The sequence below is a fragment of the Herpailurus yagouaroundi genome, unplaced genomic scaffold, assembly GCF_014898765.1.
Source record: "Herpailurus yagouaroundi ecotype Mexico unplaced genomic scaffold, PumYag 141, whole genome shotgun sequence".
Lineage (NCBI taxonomy): Eukaryota > Metazoa > Chordata > Mammalia > Carnivora > Felidae > Herpailurus > Herpailurus yagouaroundi.
Genome location: NW_024412396.1, coordinates 49,288,958 through 49,313,486, shown reverse-complemented (window position 1 = coordinate 49,313,486; position 24,529 = coordinate 49,288,958). Strand labels below are relative to the sequence as shown.

The 24,529-nt window shown below is 41.2% G+C and overlaps 2 protein-coding genes across 7 annotated transcripts in view; both read left to right on the top strand.

Annotated features, from left to right (window-relative positions):
- Positions 1–90: 90 nt before the first annotated feature.
- Positions 91–13,389, top strand: ACYP1 (acylphosphatase 1). 3 transcript variants are annotated; one of them, XM_040477739.1, is made up of 3 exons: positions 91–340; positions 5,889–5,986; positions 12,975–13,389. In XM_040477739.1, exons 1-3 carry the CDS (start codon positions 178–180, stop codon positions 13,188–13,190), a joined length of 477 nt encoding a protein of 158 aa, XP_040333673.1. In that variant the 5' UTR covers positions 91–177; the 3' UTR covers positions 13,191–13,389. The 3 variants fall into 3 exon arrangements, with proteins under 3 accessions (XP_040333673.1, XP_040333676.1, XP_040333674.1); XM_040477742.1 differs by lacking the exon at positions 91–340 and adding an exon at positions 2,016–2,154; XM_040477740.1 differs by lacking the exon at positions 91–340 and adding an exon at positions 5,341–5,467.
- A 1,269-nt stretch (positions 13,390–14,658) lies between these two features.
- MLH3 (mutL homolog 3) overlaps positions 14,659–24,529 on the top strand; it is a 28,302-nt gene continuing 18,431 nt past the window's right edge. The window contains exons 1-4 of one of the 4 annotated variants that reach the window (XM_040477732.1): positions 14,659–15,298; positions 16,610–19,968; positions 23,136–23,234; positions 23,922–24,007. In XM_040477732.1, the coding sequence (XP_040333666.1) occupies positions 16,674–19,968; positions 23,136–23,234; positions 23,922–24,007 (3,480 nt within the window). In that variant the 5' untranslated portion in view covers positions 14,659–15,298; positions 16,610–16,673. Of the gene's footprint in view, positions 15,334–16,609; positions 19,969–23,135; positions 23,235–23,921; positions 24,008–24,529 lie in introns of those variants that run through there. The other 3 variants (XM_040477730.1, XM_040477733.1, XM_040477734.1) reach the window with 3 other exon arrangements.

Here is a 24,529-nt window from a genome sequence, read left to right as displayed (position 1 = left end):
GCATGCGGTCGGGAGCGGCCCGCGGGGGGAGGGGGGGTGTGGTCAGTTTGAGTGTCACTTGACCCGGTGTCCGGCCAACTCTGCAGCTCTGTCCCGCCCTGCCCTTGGGGAACGGGAGAGGGGGCGGGAGAGGCTCTTCTGGGGCTCCATCAAAGAACTTGTATTTTTCTGAGAACGATGCTCCCAGACCCTGGGGTGTGCCCTTCTCTGGCAAAAGACAGAGCCCCTAGATGTGCCCTGGAGACGTTCTGCCGCAGGATTCCGGTGTCCGCCCACTTAGCGGGAGTGGGCCTGCTGATAGCCTTTCTTAGCACGCTCGGCTGCTTTGTACGGGCCCCAGGTATGGCTGTCCATCTGTGCTTTTCTTCCCCACTAGTGTGGAACTTGCGGTCAAATTTTAGCAACTTGGCTAGGTTTTGCTACTCAGTATCTCTCCGAGGTAGTTTTTGTAGCCAAGCTAATTATTTTGATATAATGTTTTACTCTCACGTGGTAACTCTGGCCGTCTCTTTGTGGGGCCCAACAGTGACTCAGCCAAGTGTAATGATAATAAAGTGAACTACCAGATCGAAAATAATCTGTATAACTTGGTTTCAACACTAAATGGTATTCTATAACTTGTTAACATTAGAAGAGCGTTTATTTGTCTTCAGGCTTCAGTTCATTTGTGTAAGCTGTTTGAAACAGGCAGTTTACTTTTTTCCTGTAACTACTCAAAAGATTAATGCACATGGGAAATAAAATGGACAGCAGTAGTCGGTGTTAATGCTTCAACATGTCATATTACAGCTTTATATGTTTCAGAGAAATTCCTTGGTGGGCCCTCCGGGGCAGTCCTTTCTGATTCCTTCTTTTCTTTCCTAGCTGATTCTACTGCTTTCTCTATATATGCAGTTTCAGACGTTTCCCGCTACTCCGACGGTCCCAATTATCTCAACATCTGGCCTGCCTGTCATCAACTCCTACAGCTCCCCTCCACTCTGCCAGAATTTCCCAGGGTGCCCCCCTCCATCTTGCATTCCTTCCCTCTTGTTTCTGAGGGGAAAGAATCTTTGTCTTCGCAGGAGTTCTGTTGAGTTAGTCCCTTCCGGTACCCGCCAGGAATTGCCTCCATCACTGTATCCCTCCATCTTGTTTACCTCAAGTTGTATCTACCCCCACACTCCTTCTCTTTGGTCTTAACATATGTTTAACTTTCCCCTGCAAAACAAACCTCCCTTCCCGTGCCCTGCCGCTTCTCATCTTAGGTTCCCCTTCATTTCTCCTCTTCTCCACAAGACTTCTTAATAGATAGCTGTACATTTGCGGTCCCCACTCTCTCGTCTTCCCGATAGCCAAAGACAAAAGCTGTTTCTTCAGCCTATTCATCTGCCATCATTGATTTTTCCCTCCCTTGGAACTCTCTTCTCACTTGCTCTGATGTCTTCTTGGTTTCTTCTTTCATGTGCTTCCTCCATCTTCTTCCAGGTCTCTGACGTTTATGTCTTTTCCTCACCTGCCTCCCAAATTTGGTGCTCTCCAAAGCCCTCTGGTTTCTCATATATATGCAGTTCCAGACATTCTCTTCCTTAATGATTTCAACCAAATGCTGACATTTCTGGTCTCACCTATGTTTAAATGATATCCACCTTAACACTCTCTCCTTAGTTACAGACTCAAATTTCCAACAGCCCGTGTATCACCTTCACATGAGCGTTCCTCAGGAACCTCAAACTCGGTATGACAGAAAACAAACTAATGATCATCTCCCCGTTTCCCCATCTACTTCTTGTCCGGGGTTCTCCTTCATGCTGATAGCGTGTCGTCTTCCACTCCTTCCCTTTGGTCACCCCTTCTGTTTCACTAGTCAGCAGGTTCTGTTGAATTTATTCTGCAATGTCTCATACATGACTGTTTCTTGTTTTGTTTTGTTTTTTTTTACATTTATTTATTTATTTTGAGTGTGTGTGTGTGTGTGTGTGTGTGTGCGCACAGCAGAGAAAGAGGGGGAGCAAAAGAATGCCAAACAGGCTCAAACATCACAGAACCCAATGCAGGGCTCAAACTCACCAACCATGAGATCATGACCTGAGCCGAAACCTAGAGTCGGTTGCTAAACCAAGTGAGCCGTCCTGGCGCCCCTGTGACTGTTCCTTTATATTTCTACTGCCCTTGGTGAGTTCTTCCTCAGTTTCCATTCAGACAGCATCACTCTCCTAATTGCTATTCTTGCTTGCAACATCTGTTCCCAAAGCTCATTTTTTATGCTGCTGCCAGAGCAGTTATCCTACTACCTCCGACCCCCATCATTCTCCTACCTAGTGGCTTCTTCTTTACCTATATCTTTACTTATACCTTCTTTATCTTTCCCCTTCAAGTTGGAACACATAATTTAACGTGGTTTTTGGATCTGCCAGATGAGGTCCAGTCTACCTTTCCAGCCCTGCCTCTCCAGAGTCTAGCCCAGTGGGTAGCACCCCTGGCTGAGCTTTAGGACTCCCTGGAAAGCGATTTCTGGGGTGAGACCTGGGTATTGGTATTTTGAGAAGCTTCCCCCAATGTTCTATTGTTCAGCCAGGGTTGAGAACCCCTGGTCCAGCCACACCTGACTACTTGCACTCCCCGCCCCCCCCCCCCACTTTCTTATCTCAGCAGTACTAACTTGCCTCAAGTTCCATGCGCTGGAAGGTGGGAGAGCGTAACATTTCTGGGAGTGGGCTCTGTACTCAGACTGCTGGAAGTAAATCCCAGCTCTATCACTTACTGGTCATGGTTGTGTAACCTTGGATGATGTGCTGCTTCCTCCAAGAACACTTTCCCAATCTTCCCAGTCAAAATGAATCTGTTTGCTCCTTTGCACTTTCAGATATCTTCTGTCCTTGTGGCAGGACAGGGCTGACTCATGATGAGCTCTCAGTGGATGGTCGTGAAATTGATGAGCATGTTGTACACTTTATTTGCATGCATAGTCATCCCTTATACTAAATAAACCCTTTAAAAAATTTTTAAGTGTTTTATTTATTATTTTTTTTTCAACGTTTATTTATTCTTGGGACAGAGAGAGACAGAGCATGAACGGGGGAGGGGCAGAGAGAGAGGGAGACACAGAATCGGAAACAGGCTCCAGGCTCTGAGCCATCAGCCCAGAGCCTGACGCGGGGCTCGAACTCACGGACCACGAGATCGTGACCTGGCTGAAGTCGGACGCTTAACCGACTGCGCCACCCAGGCGCCCCTATTTATTATTTTTGAGAGTGAGAGTGCGAGAGGGGGAGGGACAGAGAGAGAGGGGAATAGAAGATCTGAAGTGGGCTCTGTGCTGACAGCAGCAAGCCCAATGCGGGGCCCAAACTCACAGATGTGAGATCGTGACCTGAACTGATGTCAGACATTCAACCAACTGAGCCACTCAGGCACCCCCGAAATAAATTATTTGAGGACAAAATTATATATCATTCATCTTTGTATATTTCTTTGTATATTCTACGTATGTCCCATATGTAGTAGACAATAGTTGTGTTTTTTTTTTTTTGTTTGTTTGTTTTTAATTCTATAGAGAAACTAGTTTTTTGTTTTGTTTTGCTTTGGGATTTTTTTGTCTTTTTTTTTTTTAATGAATTTTTCAGGGGCGCCTGGGTGGCTCCATCAGTTAAGCGTCCAACTTCAGCTCAGGTCATGATCTCGCAGTTTATGAGTTCGAGCCTCACATTGGGCTCTGTGCTGACAGCTCAGAGCCTGGAGCCTGCTTCAGATTTTGTGTCTCCCTCTCTCTCTCTGCCCCTCTCCTGCTTGTTCTCTCTCTCTCTCTCTCTCTCTCAAAAAAAAAAAAACAACATTAAAAATGAATTTTAGAGAAAGAAATAACATCAGTCAGGCACTCTGTTTAGCATTATTTTCAAATATTTCCAAGTATAACATTCAATCCTGCTTCCCACCCCACCTTCACCCCCACTAAGGTTATATGATTCCTCAGGATCTGGATCCTCACTTTTCAGTGGGGGAACAAGCAAAATGGTTAATCTTTATGACTTCTGTTGCAAATCCACCTCACCTCGCCAAGTCTGCCTTCCTGGAATAATCACATATGGAGTCTTATATTATGAAAGGATGTAATGTATACAAGCAGTCCAAAGAGGAACAATAAACACCACAGTTTTCCTTCACATACATTCTTAATCATAAGGATAGCTGTATTCAAATGCCTGCAAGATGACTGTACTTTTAACAATCGTCAGCCACGACCCCCTTGACAATTCCCTTTTCTGGAAAGAAATTCATGCATTGTGGTCATTTGGCTTAGATTGATTGATTCAATTGTGATTCCAGGGCCGTGGGTTATTTTGCTTGTGTTTGTGATTGGTTGACTTAGATAAGCATTATTTGGAGTTTTCATAGTAAGCTAGAATTTCATGGGCAGCTTCCAGAAGCACAGAAGGAAAAATAACTGCCGTTGGGACCTCTCTATTCACTTATCTCCCTTGCTACCAATTCCAGACTTGGGCATGGCCCAAAATTTGAAGAGAACTGACAGAAAAAGGGCAGAAAGTTACCAGGCATACCTCAGAGACATCATGGGCTCTGTTCCAGATCACTGCAATAAAGTGAAGGTTGTGATAAAGTGAATCAAATAGAAATATAACTTTTATATGCATTGCTTCCCCAGTGTATTACATTGTAGTCTATTAAGTATGCAATTGCATTATGTCTTTAAAAAGTGCCCATACCTTAATTTGAAAAATACTTTGCTAAAAAATGCTAACCATTATCTGAGCTTTCAGTGAGTCATAATCACTGGTCATAGATCACCATAACAAATACGATAATGATTAAAAAGTTTGATGTATCGTGAGAATTACCAAAGGGTAACTCAGAGACACAAAGTGAGCAAATGCTGCTGGAAAAAAAAAAAAAAATTATGCTGTTAGACTTAATCAATGCAGGATTGCCAATGTGTCCTATTCAATTTATTTGTTTATGGTATTTAATGTCTATCATCTATCTCCCACTTCCAAAATTTAAGTTCCTCCCGACCAGTGATCCTTTTTGTCCGCTAATGTAGGTCAACCACCTAGAAATGTGCCTGGGACACAGAACGCTTTCAGTAAATATTCACTGAGTGAGTAAATTTATCTCAAGTGCTTCTTCACGTGTGTCTTTCTCCCCACGAGAAAAATGAGAAAAGGGGTGCGCTTAGACACCGAGGTGGGGGGAGGCCTGTGTCTGTAGAATGAGAGCTAAGACTCTGGACAGATCCCGGACCCAAGGTTTACCGGCGCTCCCAGACTAGCCCGATGGAAATCCCGCCTTCTGGGCGGGCCCTGGACCGAGGGCGCCGTTTCTGATTGGTCATACGAGGTGATGGGCATGGGAGAGAGCGAAGGAGGAGCCGTTCTCTAGGCTTCCGGGCGCCGAGGTTACCGGACTGTGGGAACCGTTGGGGTGTGGGTCGCCGGTGTAGTCCCTTGCGCCTGACAAGAGGACGTGGAGGGTGAGCCTGGGACAGGGCCCCGTGGCGTGCTCATAGTTTGATTACCCCTAAAATGTTGGTAGGAGGTGATTCTGGTGGCCGAGGGCACCAGGTCCATGGGAAGAGGAAGGGATGGAGAGGGAGCCAGGTGAGAGATGGGTTTAGGAAGGTAGTTGGATAAGCAGGTAATTGCCCCAACAGGGGCCTCTGTGGGCATTTGTGACCCGTAGCTCTTTGGCCTGGGTGATTTCCTGTCACTTACAATATCCGCGCTTGCACGTATTCGCTTCTGTGCTCTGAAGTTCGAGGATCATTATGTCAGGGAGAGGTCGCAGGGGTTACAGATGGAGACGTGTGGGTATGGCCCTTTCTTCTTCAGGATTTGGGGTCCTGGAATAAGATACAGAGCCCTTTACTTTTCTGCTTTTCTGGTCCCTGACAGGTATGAGCATGAACATGGCAGAAGGGGACACCCTGATATCAGTGGATTATGAGATTTTTGGGAAGGTCCAAGGGGTGTTTTTCCGCAAATACACTCAGGTATGTGGCCTACAAGCTTTGGGGACATAGCTAGGCTATGTGTATGGGAACAAGAGACAGTGTTCCTAACAAATGTGTTTTGGGAGATGCTGGCTGTCTGGTAGCCGCATGGTATTTTGTAGAGCAATGGGTATGAAAATGCTTTGTAGTGAGTGAAATACAATGTAAATGGCAGAATCATCTGCTGTTACTATCGGTCTTTCATGACAATGGTACCAGAGTACCTAAACACTTATTAATGAGCGTCTCTCTTCCCCAGGGGAATCGAGGGCATTCCCAGTTCTCCCTGTTGTGGCCTCATCAAGCGAGATCACAATTCTTGTAGGAAAGCTAACATTGGTCAGATGGCATTTAGATGAACTATTGATAAATTATGCAATTTATGTAATTGTTTCCTCTGCAGCTGCTGCATTTTCTTCAGACCTCTTTTATTTCTTCCATCTACCCCATTCCCCCACTTGATTCCTTCCTACTCATTATGGCTTTGAAAGAAGAGTTACCTTTTCAAGCTAAAGCTTTTCTAATAAAAATACCTTACGTATCCCAGGGTACATAATGGTAACATTGAACATGGAGTCTAGTATTCCTACTAGAGTAATAGAGAATAATTGTGGACATGAACAAACCATTGACAGCCAGACTCTACCTCTGCCTTAATGTCACTCACCTACCCTCAACTTGCACACACTGCTGTAATCTCAGTTTGCTTTCTGTCTCTGTAAGAGGATATCAGGCCTTCCCACTGTATTGCCAACCCCAAAGATAATGAGTTAAGACTGAAGAACAAGAAGTGTCACAGTCCTGGTACTATGGGACAGAAAATTCAATCCTGCATCTTCGAAATATGAATGGTGTATGTCATACCTCTTTTTCCAATCACTTGCAAATCAGTTCCCCCTGTTTCATACTCATACATGAAGTGCTTGTTGAAAAAGAGAACTGCTGAAAAGTTAAAGCAAGAGCTATGTTCCAATTAGCTTTGGTACCAAGTATGCAGTGTAAATTCCTGTGTCTTAGTAAATTGAGGTGATAGCGTCAAAGATTAAAGTTGTTGAGGGAAAGGACCCGGCAGTATTATAGCCCATCTTTCTCTACTGTCCCCTCACCCCTTATGTCAATGCCAATCTGTCTTGATCATTGTAGCTTTGAAGTAAATTTTGAAATTGGGATGTGTGAGTCCTTCAGATTTGTTCTTCCTTTTCAAGATTATTTTTGTCTATTCTGGGTCCTTTATGTTTCCATGTGAATCTTACAATTAATTTGTCAATTTCTACAAGAAGGCAGCTGGGATTTTAATAGAGACTGCTTAAAATCTGTAGATCATGGGGCGCCTGGGTGGCTCAGTTGATTAAGTGTCTGACTTCAGCTCAGGTCATGATCTCTCAGTTCATGGGTTCAAGCCCTGCATTGGGCTCTGTGCTGACAACTCAGAACCTGCTTCAGATTCTGTGTTTCCCTCTCTCTGTGCCCCTACCCTGCTTGCACTCTATCTCTCGTTCTCTCAAAAATAAATAAGCATTTTAAAAAATTTCTAAAAATCTGTAGATCAATTTAGGAAGTATTGTCATCTTAACAATATTGTCTTCCATTTTTGAGCATGGGATGTCTTTCCATTTATTTACATCTTCTTTAATTTCTTTCAACAATATTTTATAGTTGTCCATAAGTAAATCTGGTACTTCTTTTGTTAAATTTAGTCCTAAGAAATGTATTATATTCGGGGCGCCTGGGTGGCTCAGTCGGTTAAGCGGCCGACTTCGGCTCAGGTCATGATCTCACGGTCCGTGAGTTCAAACCCCGCGTCGGGCTCTGTGCTGACAGCTCAGAGCCTGGAGCCTGTTTCAGATTCTGTGTCTCCCTCTCTCTGACCCTTTCCCGTTCATGCTCTGTCTCTCTCTGTCTCAAAAATAAATAAACGTTAAAAAAAAATTTTTTTTAATAAAAAAAAAAGAAATGTATTATATTCAATGCTATTATAAATGGAACTGTTCCCTTAGTTTCATTTTTCATTGTTCGTTGACAGTGTATAGAAATACAATTGATTTTTGCATATTCATCTTATATCCTGCAATCTTGTGAACTTGTTTACTAGTTCTAATTTGTGTGTGTGAGTTTATCCCCTAAGATTTTTCTGTATAATGTCATCTGTGAGTAAAGGTAGTTTTACATCTTCCTTTCCACTTTGAATGCCTTTTATTTCTTCTTCCCTGCCCTGGCTAGAACCTCCAGTATAATATTAAGTAGATGTGGCAAGGGCCATTTGTCTTGTTCCTGATCACAGGAGAAAGTGTTCAACCTTCCACTATTAGTTATGATGTTAGCTGTGGGTTTTTCACAGATACCTTTTTATTAGGTTGAGGATGTTCCCTTCTATTCCGAGTTTGAGTGTTCAATTTTGTCAAATGCTTTTCCTTCATCTATGACATGATCATCTGGTTTCATCCGGTTTCTGTTTTATTTGCTAATATGGTATGTTACATTGTTTTATTAATATCATGCTTATAATTAATATGATTTTTTAAGCTATAGTGTATTGATTTTTCTATGTTGAACCAACCTTGCATTGCTAGGATAAACCCCAATTTTTCTTTGGTGTGCCATCCTTTTTATATGTTGCTGTATTTGGTTTGTTCATGTTTTGTTGAGTTTTGCATCCATATTCACAACTAATATTAGCTTAGAGTTTTGGGTTGGTTTTTTTTTTTTTTTCTTGTGATGTCTTTGCCCAGTTTTGATGTGAGGGTAATACTGGCTTAATAGAATGATTTGGGAAGAGTTTTCTTTTGTTTTGTGGAAGAATTTGTGAAGGGTTCGTGAAAGAGTCTTCTTTAAACATTTGATATAATTCACCTCTGAAGCCGTTTAGTCCTGGGCTTTTCTTTGTGGGAAGTTTTAAATTACTAAGTCAGTCTCTTTATTTAGTACACGTCTATTCACATTGTCTATTTCTTCTTGGGCCAGTTTCAGTAGTTTGAGTCTTTCTAAGAATCTTCCCTTTTCATCTAAGTCATGTAATTTGTTGCTACCCAATTGTTTATGGTATTCCCTTATAGTCCTTTTTATTTTTGTAAGCTTGATGGTGATGTCCCCTCTTTAATTACTGATTTTAGTAATTTGAGCCTTCTCTCTCTTTTTCTTTATCAGTCTAGCTAAAGGTTTGGCAATTTTTGTTGATCTTTCTAAAGAACCAACTTTTTGTTTCAGTGATTTTCCTCTTTTTTTCCATTCTCTGTTTTATTAGCCCCTACTCTAATCTTTATTATTTTTATCTTTCTGCTTGTTTTGAATTTTGGCTTGATCTTCGTTTTCTAGTTTCCTAAGATGGAAGTCTAGGTTATTGATCTGAAAGGACTTTCTGTTTATTTATTTATTTACATTTATTTATTTTTGAGAGACAGAGCATGAGCAGGGGAGGGGCAGAGAGAGAGGGAGACACAGAATCGGAAGCAGGCTCCAGGCTCCGAGCTGTCAGCACAGAGCCCGGCGCGGGGCTCAAACCCACAAACCGCTAGATCATGACCTGAGCCGAAGTCGGACGCTCAACTGACCGAGCCACCCAGGTGCCCCTGCAAGGACTTTCTTTTTAGATGGAGACTGGAGTTGGTGATTATATTCCTTAAAATAATGTTTTCAGAATATGGTTATGAGGAAGAATTAGCTTCCTGTAATTTTCTTAGGAACAAACACTGTTCATTTATTTCGATAGATATTCAAAACTGAACATGATTCAGCAACATTATGCTATCACTTAAAAATATACTATCATTTAAAAATAAGAACAGAATAGGGAAACCTAGGTGGCTCAGTCGGTTAAGCGTCCAACTCTTGATAGCAGCTCAGGTTGTGATCTTACTTCTGTGAGATCAAGCCCTATGTTGGGCTCTGTGGTAAGCAGAGCCTGCTTGGGATTCTCTCCCTCTCTCTCTCTTTTTTATTTTTATTTATTTATTTTTTTAAAACGTTTATTTTATTTTTTTGAGACAGAGAGAGACAGAGCATGAACGGGGGAGGGTCAGAGCGAGGGAGACACAGAATCTGAAACAGGCTCCAGGCTCTGAGCTGTCAGCACAGAGCCCGATGTGGGGCTCAAACTCACGGACCGTGAGATCATGACCTGAGCTGAAGTCAGCCGCTTAACCGACTGCGCCACCCAGGCGCCCCATCTCTCTTTCTTTTTTAAAAAAGGTTTTTAAGTATGTATGTATGTATGTATGTATGTATTTATAGTGTATTCATTTTGAGAGAGAGAGAGAAAGCACACACACAAAAGCCAGGGAGAGAGAAAGAGAAAATCCCAGGCAGGCTCTGAGCTGTCAGTGCAGAGCCCAACACAGGGCTTGATCCCACAAACAGTGAGATCATAACTTGAGTGGAAATCAAGAGTCAGATGCTCAACCAACTGAGCCACCCAGGTGCCCCTCCCTCTCTCTCTCTGACTCTCCCCTGTTTTCTCTCTCAAAATAAATAAATAGACTTTAAAAATAAAAATAAGAACAGGGGCACATGGGTGGCTCAGTTGGTTAAGCATCCAACTCTTGGTTTTGGCTCAGGGCATGATCTCAGGCTTTTGTGGGTTCAAGCCCTGTGTTGGGCTCTGCACTGACAGCCTGCTTGGGATTCTCTCTCTCTTCCTCCCTCTCTGCCCCTCCCCCACTTGTGCTGTCTCTGCCTCTCTCAAAACAAATAAATACATTTTTGAAAAAATAAAAATAGGGGCGCCTGGGTGGCTCGGTCGGTTAAGCGTCCGACTTCGGCTCAGGTCACGATCTCACGGTCCGTGAGTTCGAGCCCCGTGTCGGGCTCTGTGCTGACAGCTCAGAGCCTGGAGCCTGTTTCAGATTCTGTGTCTCCCTCTCTCTCTGCCCCTCCCCTGTTCATGCTCTGTATCTCTCTGTCTCAAAAATAAATAAACGTCAAAAAAAAAATTGGAAAAAGAAAAAGAAAATAAGAACAGAATCAAATGCACAAATAAAACCTACAGGAAACTCCTATAGGAAATTCCCATTCTCAACACCAATCAAACTTGGGAGTGTTTTTTTCTGCTCTCAGGAGTTCAGATGAATCACATTGCAATTTAAAGGTTATTGTGACTTTATAAACTCCTGCTCAAAACTTAATATAATCATTATTATATCTAGTTACCATATAAGGTAACTTCTAAGATCTAAGGATATCGGACCCTCCTAGGTTAATTTGAAGCAGAAGAGTGCAATTGTTATACAAAGTCAATTGGATGTAGTCCTTCCTTGAAATCCATTCTCTGTGTTTTTGTTATTTTTTTTTTTTTTTATGCCACCATTTTGGCACTTAATGCGTGCTGTAGGTATCTTCTATTTTTCTTCATTCCTTAATTTTCTCTGTATCCCTTAAATTGGTTACTTATTTGACGGCAGCCTCTTTGTTCATTATACAAACATGTCTTTGCTTTGAACATGACTGATATGATAGATACTTTAGTTTCTCATCAAACATGGTTTTGCCGTGCATAACATTTTCTTTGGCCTACTGCAGCAATTTCCCATATTTATTAGGTCACTACTCTGGTATTTGGGCACGCAATCATGTTAACTCCCATTTTCTTTTGTAACCCAATTCCTTCCATTTACATAGGTTACTTTAACAATAAATTTTAGGGGCGCCTGGGTGGCGCAGTCGGTTAAGTGTCCGACTTCAACCAGGTCACGATCTCGCGGTCCGTGAGTTCGAGCCCTGCGTCGGGCTCTGGGCTGATGGCTCAGAGCCTGGAGCCTGTTTCCGATTCTGTGTCTCCCTCTCTCTGCCCCTCCCCCGTTCATGCTCTGTCTCTCTCTGTCCCAAAAATAAATAAACGTTGAAAAAAAAAATTTTTTTTAAAAAAAACAATAAATTTTATAATATCTCTGCTTGCAAATTTTACCAAAAAAAAAAAAAATTACCTGTAAACATTGCTACCTTTCCCAGTTTTTCAGTCATTCCACAATTTAATGACTTAAAGGAAAGAACGTTGGAAAGGCTAAGAGAAAAGCAACTACAATGATTAGATGGTATTCATAAACTTCTTCAATTTAAAGGTGCTGTGATTATTTAGACAGAAAGAAAAGAAAATCAAATAAAAACCTAATAGTTATATAGTCTCATGAAACTTTGATGTTCAGAGGCTAATCACTATATGATTTTTCCTGCCCTAGGAGGAGGATAGAAAGTGGGCTTTGGATATAACATAAAGACTTTGGGTTAGACAGTTTTTCTATAGTGAGAACACAGGAATGAGTTGCCCAGAAAATAATGATTTAAACAAAAAATTTTTTTTAACGTTTATTTATTTTTGAGACAGAGAGAGACAAAGCATGAACAGGGGAGGGGCAGAGAGAGAGGGAGAGACAGAATCGGAAACAGGCTCTGGGCTCTGAGCTGTCAGCACAGAACCTGACGCGGGGCTCGAACACACGGACCGTGAGATCATGACCTGAGCCGAAGTCGGACGCTTAACCGACCGAGCCACCCAGGCGCCCCGATTTTTAAAGATATAATGGACACTCGTTCATCTGGATTTGTTTAGGTGTGGTCCTGGCTAAAGAGAAAGAGAAGGATCAGATAACTTCATGCTTTTTCTGTTTAATATACCCACCAGATTCTTGATTAGGAGAAAGGAAAATGAGCAAGATACAGCCCAGTATCCTAACAACAATCAGCCTTAGGGAATCATTTTGAAAGCATCTGATTTGCTTTAGTACTTAAGTCTTTAGTACTTGACCAAACTGATTGCATAATGAAAATTTCTAGTGCCTGGGTCTTATAGGGTAGAAGAAGGAAATGGCGTCAAGTGGCCAACTCTTCATGTTAAGGTCAATGAGATTCTCCTTGCTGTAGTTCTGTTTTGACTGTTCTGGACAATATCAAATTAGTTTCAGTGGCTTGATTCTAGGCCAAGATTCTGGCAACAGATCGTAGTCGCACTGTTTTCAATCTCACTGGATTTTTCTCTCTCTCATATTTTTCTTTCCCTTAGGCTGAGGGTAAAAAGCTGGGATTGGTTGGCTGGGTCCAGAACACTGACCAGGGCACAGTGCAAGGACAATTGCAAGGTCCCATCTCTGAAGTGCGTCATATGCAGGAATGGCTTGAGACAAGAGGAAGTCCCAAATCGCATATCGATAGAGCAAACTTCAGGAATGAGAAAGTCATCGTAAAGTTGGATTACTCAGATTTCCAGATTGTGAAATAATGGCCCGAATTTAAATTTTCTAAGATAAACTCACTGGTTTTGTTTTTATTGGTAATATAGAACTATTCTGTGTTCAGTATTAGAATTTGTCAGTAAGTTATGTTAGTATCAGATATTTGAATATCACTGTATATGTATGATAGAAGGATGACAACTAACTATTCATAATTCTAATAAATAAAAACACGTTAGAACCTTCTGTGTAGGGTACTTTCTTTGGTGAACTTCATTTTGGGCAAAATAAGAGGTATTTACTCAGCAAACATCTATGCGAAGAGAATTTTGAGGTAATTTAAAGAGAGCTGAAAGAAAAAGAAGTTATTTGAATCATTTTAAAAAATTGTTTTCATGAAGTTTTCTTCAGGAAATTGTACACCTATTAAGGTTAGCTGTTTAAATGGCATTTTGGACTGATTACTTTTACTTTTCTGGAGTTCCCGCTGTCAGTCCTCTCCTCTGGGCAAGGATTTCATATAAAGCAATGTTATGGGATAAATTACGTCACCCTATCCCAAATTCATATGTTTAAGTCCTAACCTCAAACTGTGACTATCTGGAGATAGAGTCTTTCAAGAGGTACTCAAGGTTAAATGAGGACATTAGAGTAAGCCCCAATCCAATATGCCCCAGTGTCCTTAAAAAAAAAAGGAAATTGGACACAGACATGTACGTGCACTGAGGAAAGAACATGTGACGACAGAGGGAGAAGAGAGGTCTCAGAAGAAATCAACCTGTCAACACCTTGATCTCAGCCTTCTGGCCTCCAGAACTGAGACAAAATAAACTTCTATTGTTTAAGCCCCTCGATGTGTGGCATTTTGTTATGGCAGCCCTACAAGCAATACTCAGGATTTTGCCTCATCATCCAGCCCTTCACATGTGTCGATTAGTCTCGGTCCGTCATTTAACCGGTGGATCGCAAATGCCTACTGAGTTTAACATGTTTGTCATAAATTACAATTTTTGGAAATACTAGATTGCTCTGAAAACGAGACAGCCAAAACTGAGGATTGGTTAGTCATTCCCCAAATATCGGGATCCCTGGGTGGCTCAGTAGGTTGAGTGTCAGACTTAGGCTCAAGGTCATGATCTTGCAGTTCACAGGTTCGAGCCTGCCATCGGGCTTGCTGCTGTTGGCCCATAGCCTGCTTTGGATCTTCTGTCCCCCTCTCTCTGCCCCTGCCCCGCTTGTGCTGGCTCGCTCTCTCTCAAAACTAAATCACCATTAAAAAAAAATAATTCCCGGGGCGCCTGGGTGGCGCAGTCGGTTAAGCGTCCGACTTCAGCCAGGTCACGATCTCGCGGTCCCTGAGTTCGAGCCCCGCGTCGGGCTCTGGGCTGATGGCTCAGAGCCTGGACCCTGTTTCTGATTCTGTGTCTCCCTCTCTCTCTGCCCCTCCCCCGTTCATGCTCTGTCTCTCTCTGTCCCAAAAAAATAAATAAACGTTAAAAAAAAAAAAAATAATTCCCCAAACATCTATTCCCACAGGGTTCTTAACGTTCTTATTCAGTTTGAAAATAAGCTGCAGTGGCATTAGGAACACAACGAAAAAGTCAATGAAAGGAGTCTCGGGGTCCTCATCCGTACATTAAGAGGGTGGAGCTAGTTTCTCTGTTTTCCAGCTCTGAAATGCTGTAATTCTGTAAGACGGAAGGGTGTGGATTTATTCACCCATCGAGTGCCTCACCGTCCAGGCACTGTTTTTGGCCAGCGGGATACAGCAGTAAACAGAATAGATAAAATCCCTGCCTTCAAAGAGTTTGCATTATAGTGAGAGAAGACATAAACACAAATAAAATATAATTGAATTAAATGGTAGTAGGTGCAAAGGAGGAAAGGGGGGAAGGAAAACGACAGAAACAGAGAAAACTGCTTGAAACGGCTTTTCACACCATGCGAAAGGGGGATAAGGATTGAGAACTAGGGGTACCAGTGTGAAGAGACCCCGCCTAGTCTCCCAGTCAGACAACAGCTGGTACGCACGCGCATTTGGGTGTCACCGACGAAAGCGCGTTCCCAGAAGCGCAAGCGCGTTCCCAGAAGCGCATGCTCGTGGCGCGTGCGCGAGCCTCGCGAGCGAACGTGCGCGTGCCCGGCGTCCGAGGCGGTGGGTAACTGGGAGTTGGTGAAGCGCGGTTCGAGGTGACTTGGGGGAAAAGCACACGTCGAAAGGATGATTCCGGGAGCCCTTCTAATAGCGGAAAGGCCGTGGCGACCGCCGCGAGCGTTTCTCGGACCCGGCTGTGCAGGGGCTCCGGGAGGCCTCTTGCGTCGGGCGGCAGGGGTTCGGCCTGCGAGTTGGGGGAGGGGACGGGGTGGAGCCTGAGCCTGGGGGGCCCGCGGCGGCTGTCCTGTCCCCCGGCCCCCGACCCGGAGCTCTCGCAGCTCGAGATCCGGGACGAATCATCCCCTTTGACTGTGGCCCTGAAAAGACTGGGTTGTAAAAGGAAATCGTGAAGTTGAGTAGTCTCAGAATACCTCTCATTTGCTGCCGGCTGCAAAGTTCCTTATATAAAAAAACAGATCTGCGATTATAACTGTGATGTCCGGGCTTGAAGAACTAGCCCTACCACCTTCGAGAGGTCCAGCCCATGCTGCTCTCTCCCCTATGAAGGGAGACCTTTAATGGCACTATAATCTTCATATTTTTTACCTGAAGGGAAAACTTAAAATCAAGTTCAGATAGCCCCTGACCATCACTATTATTGTGAAGGTAGTTTGTAGCCGCCATCTGTAAATACCCAAAAAGTGGTAATACAGGGACCTTCTGAAAACTTTTGTGAAAGTAATATGTGGACAAGATCTAAAAATTAAATGATACAGAAAAGTTCATAATGAAAATTCCTGCCTTATCGTTTTGCATTCCCGGTCTTTTTCCCCGGAGACAACATTTAACCAAGAATAATAATCTCTTGACCCCCATCTCTTCTTGATACAAAGATTTGATTTTTTAAATTTCTTCTGTCTTAACCGTTCATTACAAGTTTTTACTAAAAGTCATGGTTATTGTGTAATGTATAAATATTATGAAACTAGCTTGGACATTTTTTTTCATGAATTTCTAGCTGAATTTAATTTAGACATCTGTTTTTGGTGAAGTGATTAGAATTGTGAACACTGTCTTATGGGTCAACTTCAAGCGTGATTATGATTTCACTTTAGGGCATGTGGGATTTAGAAAGGAGCAGTGAAAATTATGAAATTGCGAATGCTGCTTTGGATATTAAATCCATTGCACTAAACATGAGCTGTGTGATCTGTGTAGAGATCAAAGCTATAATTTGTTTTGTTTTTTACAGTGTGGTTTAATAAGAGATTTAATTTACCTCAAATGGCATTTCTCCATTATGCTTGAGAGCAATGGATAATGCTCCGTAGCTCTGAGGGTTTGATTGTGTGTGTGTGTTTTCCTCCTTAGGCAATTATTTCCGGTCAGAGAAGGAAGCCAGTGCCTGGCCTTCTTAACCAGCTTTCTACCTGCCATGATCAAGTGCTTGTCAGTTGAAGTACAAGCCAGATTGCGTTCTGGTTTGGCTATATGCTCCTTAGGCCAGTGTGTTGAGGAACTTGCCCTCAATAGCATTGATGCTGAAGCAAAATGTGTGGCTGTCAGGGTGAATATGGAGACTTTCCAAGTTCAAGTGATAGACAATGGATTTGGGATGGGGAGGGATGATATAGACAAGGTGGGAAATCGTTATTTCACTAGTAAATGCAACTCGCTACAGGACTTGGAGAATCCCAGGTTTTATGGTTTCCGAGGGGAGGCCTTGGCAAGTATAGCTGACATGGCCAGTGCTGTGGAAATTTCATCCAAGAAAAACAAGACAATGAAAACTTTTGTGAAACTGTTTCAGAATGGAAAAGCCCTGAAAGCTTGTGAAGCTGACCTGACTAGACCAAGTGCCGGGACAACAGTAACAGTATATAACCTATTTTACCAGTTACCTGTAAGGAGGAAATGCATGGATCCTAGACTGGAGTTTGAGAAGGTCAGGAAGAGGATAGAAGCTCTTTCGCTTATGCACCCTTCCATTTCTTTCTCTTTGAGGAATGATGTTTCTGGTTCCATGGTTCTTCAGCTTCCTAAAACCAAAGACATATGTTCCCGATTTTGTCAAATTTATGGACTGGGTAAGTCCCAAAAATTAAGAGAAATAAAATTTAAATACAAGGAGTTTGAGCTCAGCGGCTATATCAGCTCTGAAGCACATTACAATAAGAATATGCAATTTTTGTTTGTGAACAAAAGACTGGTTTTAAGGACAAAGTTGCATAAATTCATTGACTTTTTATTGAGGAAAGAAAGTATTATATGCAAGCCAAAGAATGGTTCTGCCACTAGACAAATGAATTCAAGTCCTCGGCATCGGTCTAACCCAGAACTCCATGGGATATATGTAATCAATGTGCAGTGTCAGTTCTGTGAATATGATGTGTGCCTGGAGCCAGCAAAAACGCTGATTGAATTTCAGAACTGGGATACTATTTTGGTTTGCATTCAGGAAGGAGTGAAAATGTTTTTAAAGAAAGAAAAACTATTTGTGGAATTATCAGGTGAGGACATTAAAGAATTTAGTGAAGATAACGATTTTAGTTTATTTAGTGCTACTCTTCAGAAGCATGTGTCTTCTGATGAGAAGGGTGACCAGGTCAGTTTCCAAGAAGCATGTAATAGTATTTTGGATTCCTATGAAATGTTTAATTTTCAATCAAAAGCTGTGAAAAGAAAAGCTACTGTAGAAAACAGAAGAAACACACAGAATTCTAGAGATTCAGAAGCTACCAGAAAAAACACAAATGATTCATTCTTGTACATTTGTGAATCAGATGGCCCAGGCCATGGTAAAGTGACAGAGTCATCTTTACAAAACAAAGATAGCTCTTGCTCAGAATCAAGGATCTTACAACAACAGACAGCTGAAGCATCAGAATGGGGAGAAAATGGGAAACATAAAAAACTTTGCTTAGAATGTAACTCTTCAGAAAGTCCATGTAGAACCAGTTCAGAAATGTTTGTAAACCCTTTTCAGACATCATACTGCTTTGAGAAGAATAGAGAAGATCTAGAAATACAGAAAGCAAGTGCTATTGTTAATGGCATGGCTGCCAGTATCCTGAAAAATAATGGAGTTCAGAATCAATTAGAGAGATTTAAAGACGCTACCAAAATGGGATCCCAACCTCTGCCTTTTGAGACAACGTTATTGAGAGTACGTGGTGCTCAGAGAGAGGAAGAGAAAGAAAAACAACCTAGTAATTGTGGAAGAGTAAACATTTTTAGTTATGGACAAGTTAAATTATGCTCCACTGGCTTTATAACTCATGTGGTACAAAATGAGCAAACTAAATCAACTGAAAGAGAACATTTACTTAAAAACTGTATTCAACCTGGTCCCGTGAGTGCCAGAGAAACATTTGTAAACAGAGCATGCCATTCAGTTGAGACTCCAAACATCGAAGATCCAACCAGCACTTTAAGTAAAGACCTTGCTCAACTGTCTGACAAGAAATTGCGCAGAACAAATACAAGTTATGGGCTAGAGAACAAACCTGTAGCAACTTGTGAAAATATTGCTGTTTCTCAGGAAGGTACTAAAGAATCACACATGGATTGCTTATTACTTGACACATCCTCTTCTTCCCCTTGGTGTAGATATGTTTCAAATGGTAGTAAGAAAATAGATAAATTGATTGGTTTCTCCAAACCCATAGCCCGTAAGAAACTAAGCTTAAGGTCACAACTGGGATCTTTAGAGAAGTTTAAGAGGCAATATGGGAAGGTTAAAAGTCCTCTGAATACAGAGGTGGAAGAAAATAATAATTCTGAAATCTCTACCAATCTCGGTCCTCAAGTTGAACCTGACATTGCATGGAAAGAGAAGAATCACTTAGACAACTCAGGCATTTGTAAAATCACTGCTATGAAACATAATGATTCAAATAATAATTGTCTGCCAGTAAGTCACATCTTTTACTCAAAGAAGTTTCCATTCTCTAGTGAAGAAGATTGTTTGGAACAACAGACTCCTTGCTTAAGAGAAAGTCCTGTAACTCTAAAGGAATTATCTGATTTTAACAGAAAACCTTTGGATGCCAAGCAGTCTCCTAAATCTTTAGCCTCTAAATTATCCAGAATGAAAGGTTCCAAAAGAGAGACTCAAGCATTGGAAATGATGGGTCATTTTAATGAACTTCCACAATCAGATTCTAGTAGGAAAGACCATGACTTGTGCAGTGGGTTAATCCTGGATTCTTGCAAGTTGTTTAAAAATGAGTATAAAAAAACAGACAGTGGCATCATTCCAGTGTTGGACTCTGTCACACAGGATAATCCCTTCAATAAAGATAGTAAAACATACTCTAACAACAACACAACAGGGAACTCCGTGATACCAGAAACTCCTTTGGTATTACCCCGTAGTCATTCTAAAGTCATCAGTGAAGATACAGATGTTCTTATAGCTTCAGACCCACAGACAGGAAGTCCTGACTCTCCCAGTAAAATGTTAATGAGTCACATGGAAGATGGCACAGCTGACAGAAAAGGAACTCATTTTCAGAGTGAAGAATCTATAGCAAGAACTTGTTCTGAAAATGAAGAGTCAAACACATGTTCTTTGGATTGGCAGCAGCATTTTGATGTAGCCCTGGGAAGAATGGTTTACATCAACAAAATAACTGGACTGAGTACATTCATTGCTCCTACTGAGGATGTTCAGACTGCTTGTACTAAAGACCTGACAACTGTAGCTGTGGATGTCATACTTGAGAATGGTGAGTGCTATATACTATAGTATAGTATAGTATAGTATAGTATAGTATACTGTATATATATATATGTATATTGCTCACTGGCATGGAATGCTTTTGAAGGTGGTAATAATGGCCAAAGAGTAAGATAATCATTGTCCAAAGAGATTATCTCAGCTGATAGATCATTTTCAAGTTTAATTATAAAACATGTGTTTTATGGTATATAAAGATTCTCTAGGTCCAATACTATTTACATCTAGAAATACAATGAAAGACATAATAGAATGGAAGTATTTGTATATGGATGTGTGGATGTGTAGGAGGGTGAGACCATTTTTCATGAAAATGGCACTATTAATAGTTGAGAAGATCCACAGTGCTTCCCTAGCCTCCTTTCTTCTCTCTCCCAAACATAAAACTCTCCTAGAAATTTGTCTTTAAAGATACCTGCAATGCCAGTGTGATATTTTTCTGGAAGTTGCTCTCTGCAGCTCTCAGGTGAAAAGCCAGAATGATCCTGTAATCATCCTGGGTTTCCCCAGAAGTCTCTGGCTCAGTACAGTACTATATTTTTGAACTGTTTGTGTTTTTAGAAAAAAGGACTTGACCATAAATTTTTTGGAATGTAGGTTAAGTGTGTATTTTCCCAACTATACTTTTCAGACATGGTTTATTATAATACATATGCTAATCCATTTGATCGGTTTATGCTATAAGTAGCCGGTATTCAGGAAGACAGTATTGTGGCTTTGAAATCATACCACAAGGCTACATCAGAGCCTAGATTGGGACTCTTGAGTTCTCATGTCTCAGTCAACATTAAAAGTGACATTGTTTTGGCAGTGTGTTGAGAGCCAGATGTTGGGAGATGGTAAAACTGATTTCCATCTGGCTATAATCTTGGTTTCGCATCAGGAGGATAAACATTAAATGTGCATCCATATTAAAAGTCTTGAATGTTGCAAAAGAATGTAAACTGTATGAATGTAATTGCAAATTGACTTGTAATGCTCCTTAGCATGAATATCTCTAGTAGGAGGCTCTGATTTATCTAAGGTTAAATAAGGCCTTTATTTTTCAGTGGTTTCCAGTTTTTCCTCATGAAAAAATAATCACTGTAGTAACTTTCAAAGTTTTAAGTAGGAGAACTGTCTTTCAGCACTGCTCCTGAGACTCTCAGGTGGCTCTTAAAGACATACGTGATTTTCAGTTGACGTAGTTTTATGTCCTGTTTTATACTGACTGCTTATCGGAAGTAAACCTAAAGCACTGGCACCTCATCTTCCTGAAATGCAACTGCTTTTAAATGGAGACAAAAAAGGCCGCGATTACATTAACCTGAGATGGTTGCTGCTGAATCAAAGTGGGAACGTCAGCTGCTGCACACAACATGAACATCTGCTTCCGTTGAGCCGATCTAGATGTTTAAAACACTTCAACCTATTTAACTTTCTGCATTAGCAAGTCTTGTAACAAGTCTCTGAAGTGTCCTGTTAACTCAATTCCATAAGAAAAATGAAAATAAAAAAGTATGTTGGGTATAGAAACGAGTTTCATGGAAAGATGGCTCCCCCATTCACATTGTATGTCACACCTTCTGTAAAGGGCTAACGTGTGGTAGGACGTTGGGACACTGCTGAACCATACAGAAAAACGTTACTTAGGATGAATTGTTAAGAGGCAAATTAAATCGTACACAAGAGAATATCTATACAGGTAATTTTAAGGAGTGGTGTAAGTCTCTAAGCCTTGGCAGTTTTTTTCTTCAAAATGCCTTTAATTCTGGGGCGCCTGGGTGGCTCAGTCGGTTAAGCATCTCACCTGGGCTCAGGTCATGACCTCACTGTTCTTGAGTTCGAGCCCCCGGTGGGGCTCTGTGCTGACAGCTCAGAGCCTGGAGCCTGCTTCCGATTCAGTGTTTCTATCTCTGCCCCTCCCCGGCTCGTGCTCTGTCTCTCTCTGCCTCTCAAAAATAATATATAAAAACATTAAAAAATTTTTTTTGAAGGAAGAAACATTAATTTAAAAAAATTAAAATGCCTCTAATTCTGTCCTTTCTATTACCAATAACACAACCTAATTTCACCTTACCCTTTCATTTTATCATTCTGAATTCATCTCTCCAGTTCTTGTCCAATGGATTTATTGTTTTGAAATAATAGTTCCATCATGTTTTGGCCCCTATTCAAAAACTGTCAAATGCAGGCACTGTTTCTAAAACTCAATCATCCTTCAGAGAGGACGGCAGAATTTAGGCCAGATGTTACTGGACTTTGGAGTTTATTTTTTAAATGTATGTTTTTTTTTTTTATTTTAGAGAGAGAAAGAGAGAGCAGAGAGGGATAGAGAGAGAGAAGAGGAGAGAATCCCAGGCAGGCTCCATGCTATCAGCACCGAGCCCGATGTGGGGCTTGAACTCACAAACCGTGAGATCACAACCTGAGCTGAAACCAAAAGTCTGATGCCTTACTGACTGAGCCACCCAGGCACTCCTGGACTTTGAAGTTTAAATTGAGAACTTCTCATTCATTTATCTGTTCATGTATTCATTCATTTATTGTTCACACTGCTAGGTTGCAGATTCACTGGCTTGGCTTTCAGGAGTTCACAATCAATTAGGGAAGACAGCTATGTGAACGTAATATCAGATAAATGTTATAATAGCAACACATTTTGAGTATAAGAGACATAAACCTGGGGACTCGTGAAAGTTGCACCAAGTAGTGAAGGCTAACAATTAAGTACCAGTATATGTCAGATACCAGCTATATCAACCGTGACACTTGACATTTTGGACTCATAACTCTTTGTCGTAGGGTTCGTCCTATACATGTAGAATATTTGGCAGTCCCTAGCCTCTATCTCTGCTAGATACCAGTAGCACCCCTTACCCAGGTTGTGACAACCACATGTTGCCAAATGTCTCTCATACAAAATTGTGCCCGTTGAGAATCAGTGATCTGTTTTAGTGCTCATTCTGTCTGGTATATATGGATAACGGGACTAAGCATTAATGTAGGTTCCTAAATTGCAGCATATCTCATTAAAGAACTCTGACTCTCAATCTCGTGCTTAGTAGTCTGCCTCAGGTCTCAACTCCATTTGTGCAGAAAGATTTTAATGTAACTTGATTTTTTAATAATTTATATTTTGAGTTCAAATGTCTAGGTTTTCTTTTTTACATTTAGGATCTCAGTACAAGTGTCATCCTTTTAGAAGCGACCTTGTTCTTCCCTTCCTTCCTAGAGCTCGGGAAGAGAGGACTGTGATGAGACAGAATAACAGAGGTAGGGGCAAAAACAGAGGTTGCCGGGACATCTAGTACATACTGTACCACCTAACTAAAAAAAAATTTTTTAAAAAGCAGGGTTGTGTTATTAAGCTTGATCAGGGCCAGCTGTGCCTTCCTGGAACCAGTAATTCCCCACGGTCCTATTTAACAGCAGAACTAAGTAATTCAGTGCATGCATTTAGATCAGAAATTACTTTTCCAGACTTAAAGTCAATACTGGGTGATTATGCACAGTCTGTGGTGTCTTGTGATTGAGAGAATATCTCTTATTTTTAAAGATTGGAGTTGCACTCCGTATTGTAGTAGTTTTATGTAAGCAAAATCCTTATTTTCAAAAAAGCTGCAGATTCTTTGTTTCTAAAAATAGGTAAGGTATATTTTTATCTAAAGGAAGTGAGACTACTAATTTGAACCAGTTTCTTCTGGATTTGTATTCTGAAATATCTCTTGAAAATAGTTTGGAGAAAAAGCTATAATGCCAAAAGATACAGTCATCAACTCTAACTTAAAAAGTAACAGATCAGAACAATTTAGAGATCCAGCAAACACTAAACTTTTGTAGAATATTGGGACAATATGTCTGATCTTTGATCTTGCCGCTGCACCACAGCAAACGGGAGTGCCACTCACCTTTTTTTCTGCGGCTCTCGATGCCAACTTGATCTGTTTCCTTTTGCCTTAGATGCTGTGGATGATACTGTTGGTAAAGAATCACTTCAGTCTTTGTTCTCAGAGTGGGAAAATCCAGTATTTGCCCGTTATCCAGAGGTGGGTCTGTAGCAAATTTTCTTTGCTTGTTATTTTAAAATTTGTACTTCATTTAAGCTGGATATGAGCATGAATGGCTATATTAATTTTTAATTACAAGCGGAAAGTGGGCATGTTTCCAAATAATTTATTTGGAAATACTATTTAATATAGAGAGGAGAAATCAGAATCCATAGAATTTGGGAGCTCAGACATTCTGGATTAAACATGTGTAGTCAGTGTGTGATGAGTTGAATGTGTTTACCACTCTTAGAAACCCTATCTTGCAGCTTTGGCAGGATATTTAGGGTGGTGATAATTAAAACAAAACAAAACAAAAAGCACTGTTACATCATCAGATAAAATAGCCAGTCTTCTACTGGAGGAACAATTCATCATTGGACGTGAGTGTATGTGTTCTCAGTGGGTTATCACAGAAGGTACTTTGTGTGTTGTGATAAAGGTGTAGAATAAATGAGCACTTGATTACTGATTTTTCAGTTAAGATGTGTTTAAGGACTTGATCATGGAACATAAACGAAT

Bases quoted from the DNA above. Each gene is read 5' to 3' on its own strand.
- ACYP1 (XM_040477739.1), top strand. From the start codon at position 178: ATGCTCCCAGACCCTGGGGTGTGCCCTTCTCTGGCAAAAGACAGAGCC. The intron at 341-5,888 runs GTATGGCTGTCC...GGTCCCTGACAG, and splicing joins CTGCTTTGTACGGGCCCCAG to GTATGAGCATGAACATGGCA. The intron at 5,987-12,974 runs GTATGTGGCCTA...TCTTTCCCTTAG, and splicing joins TTTTCCGCAAATACACTCAG to GCTGAGGGTAAAAAGCTGGG.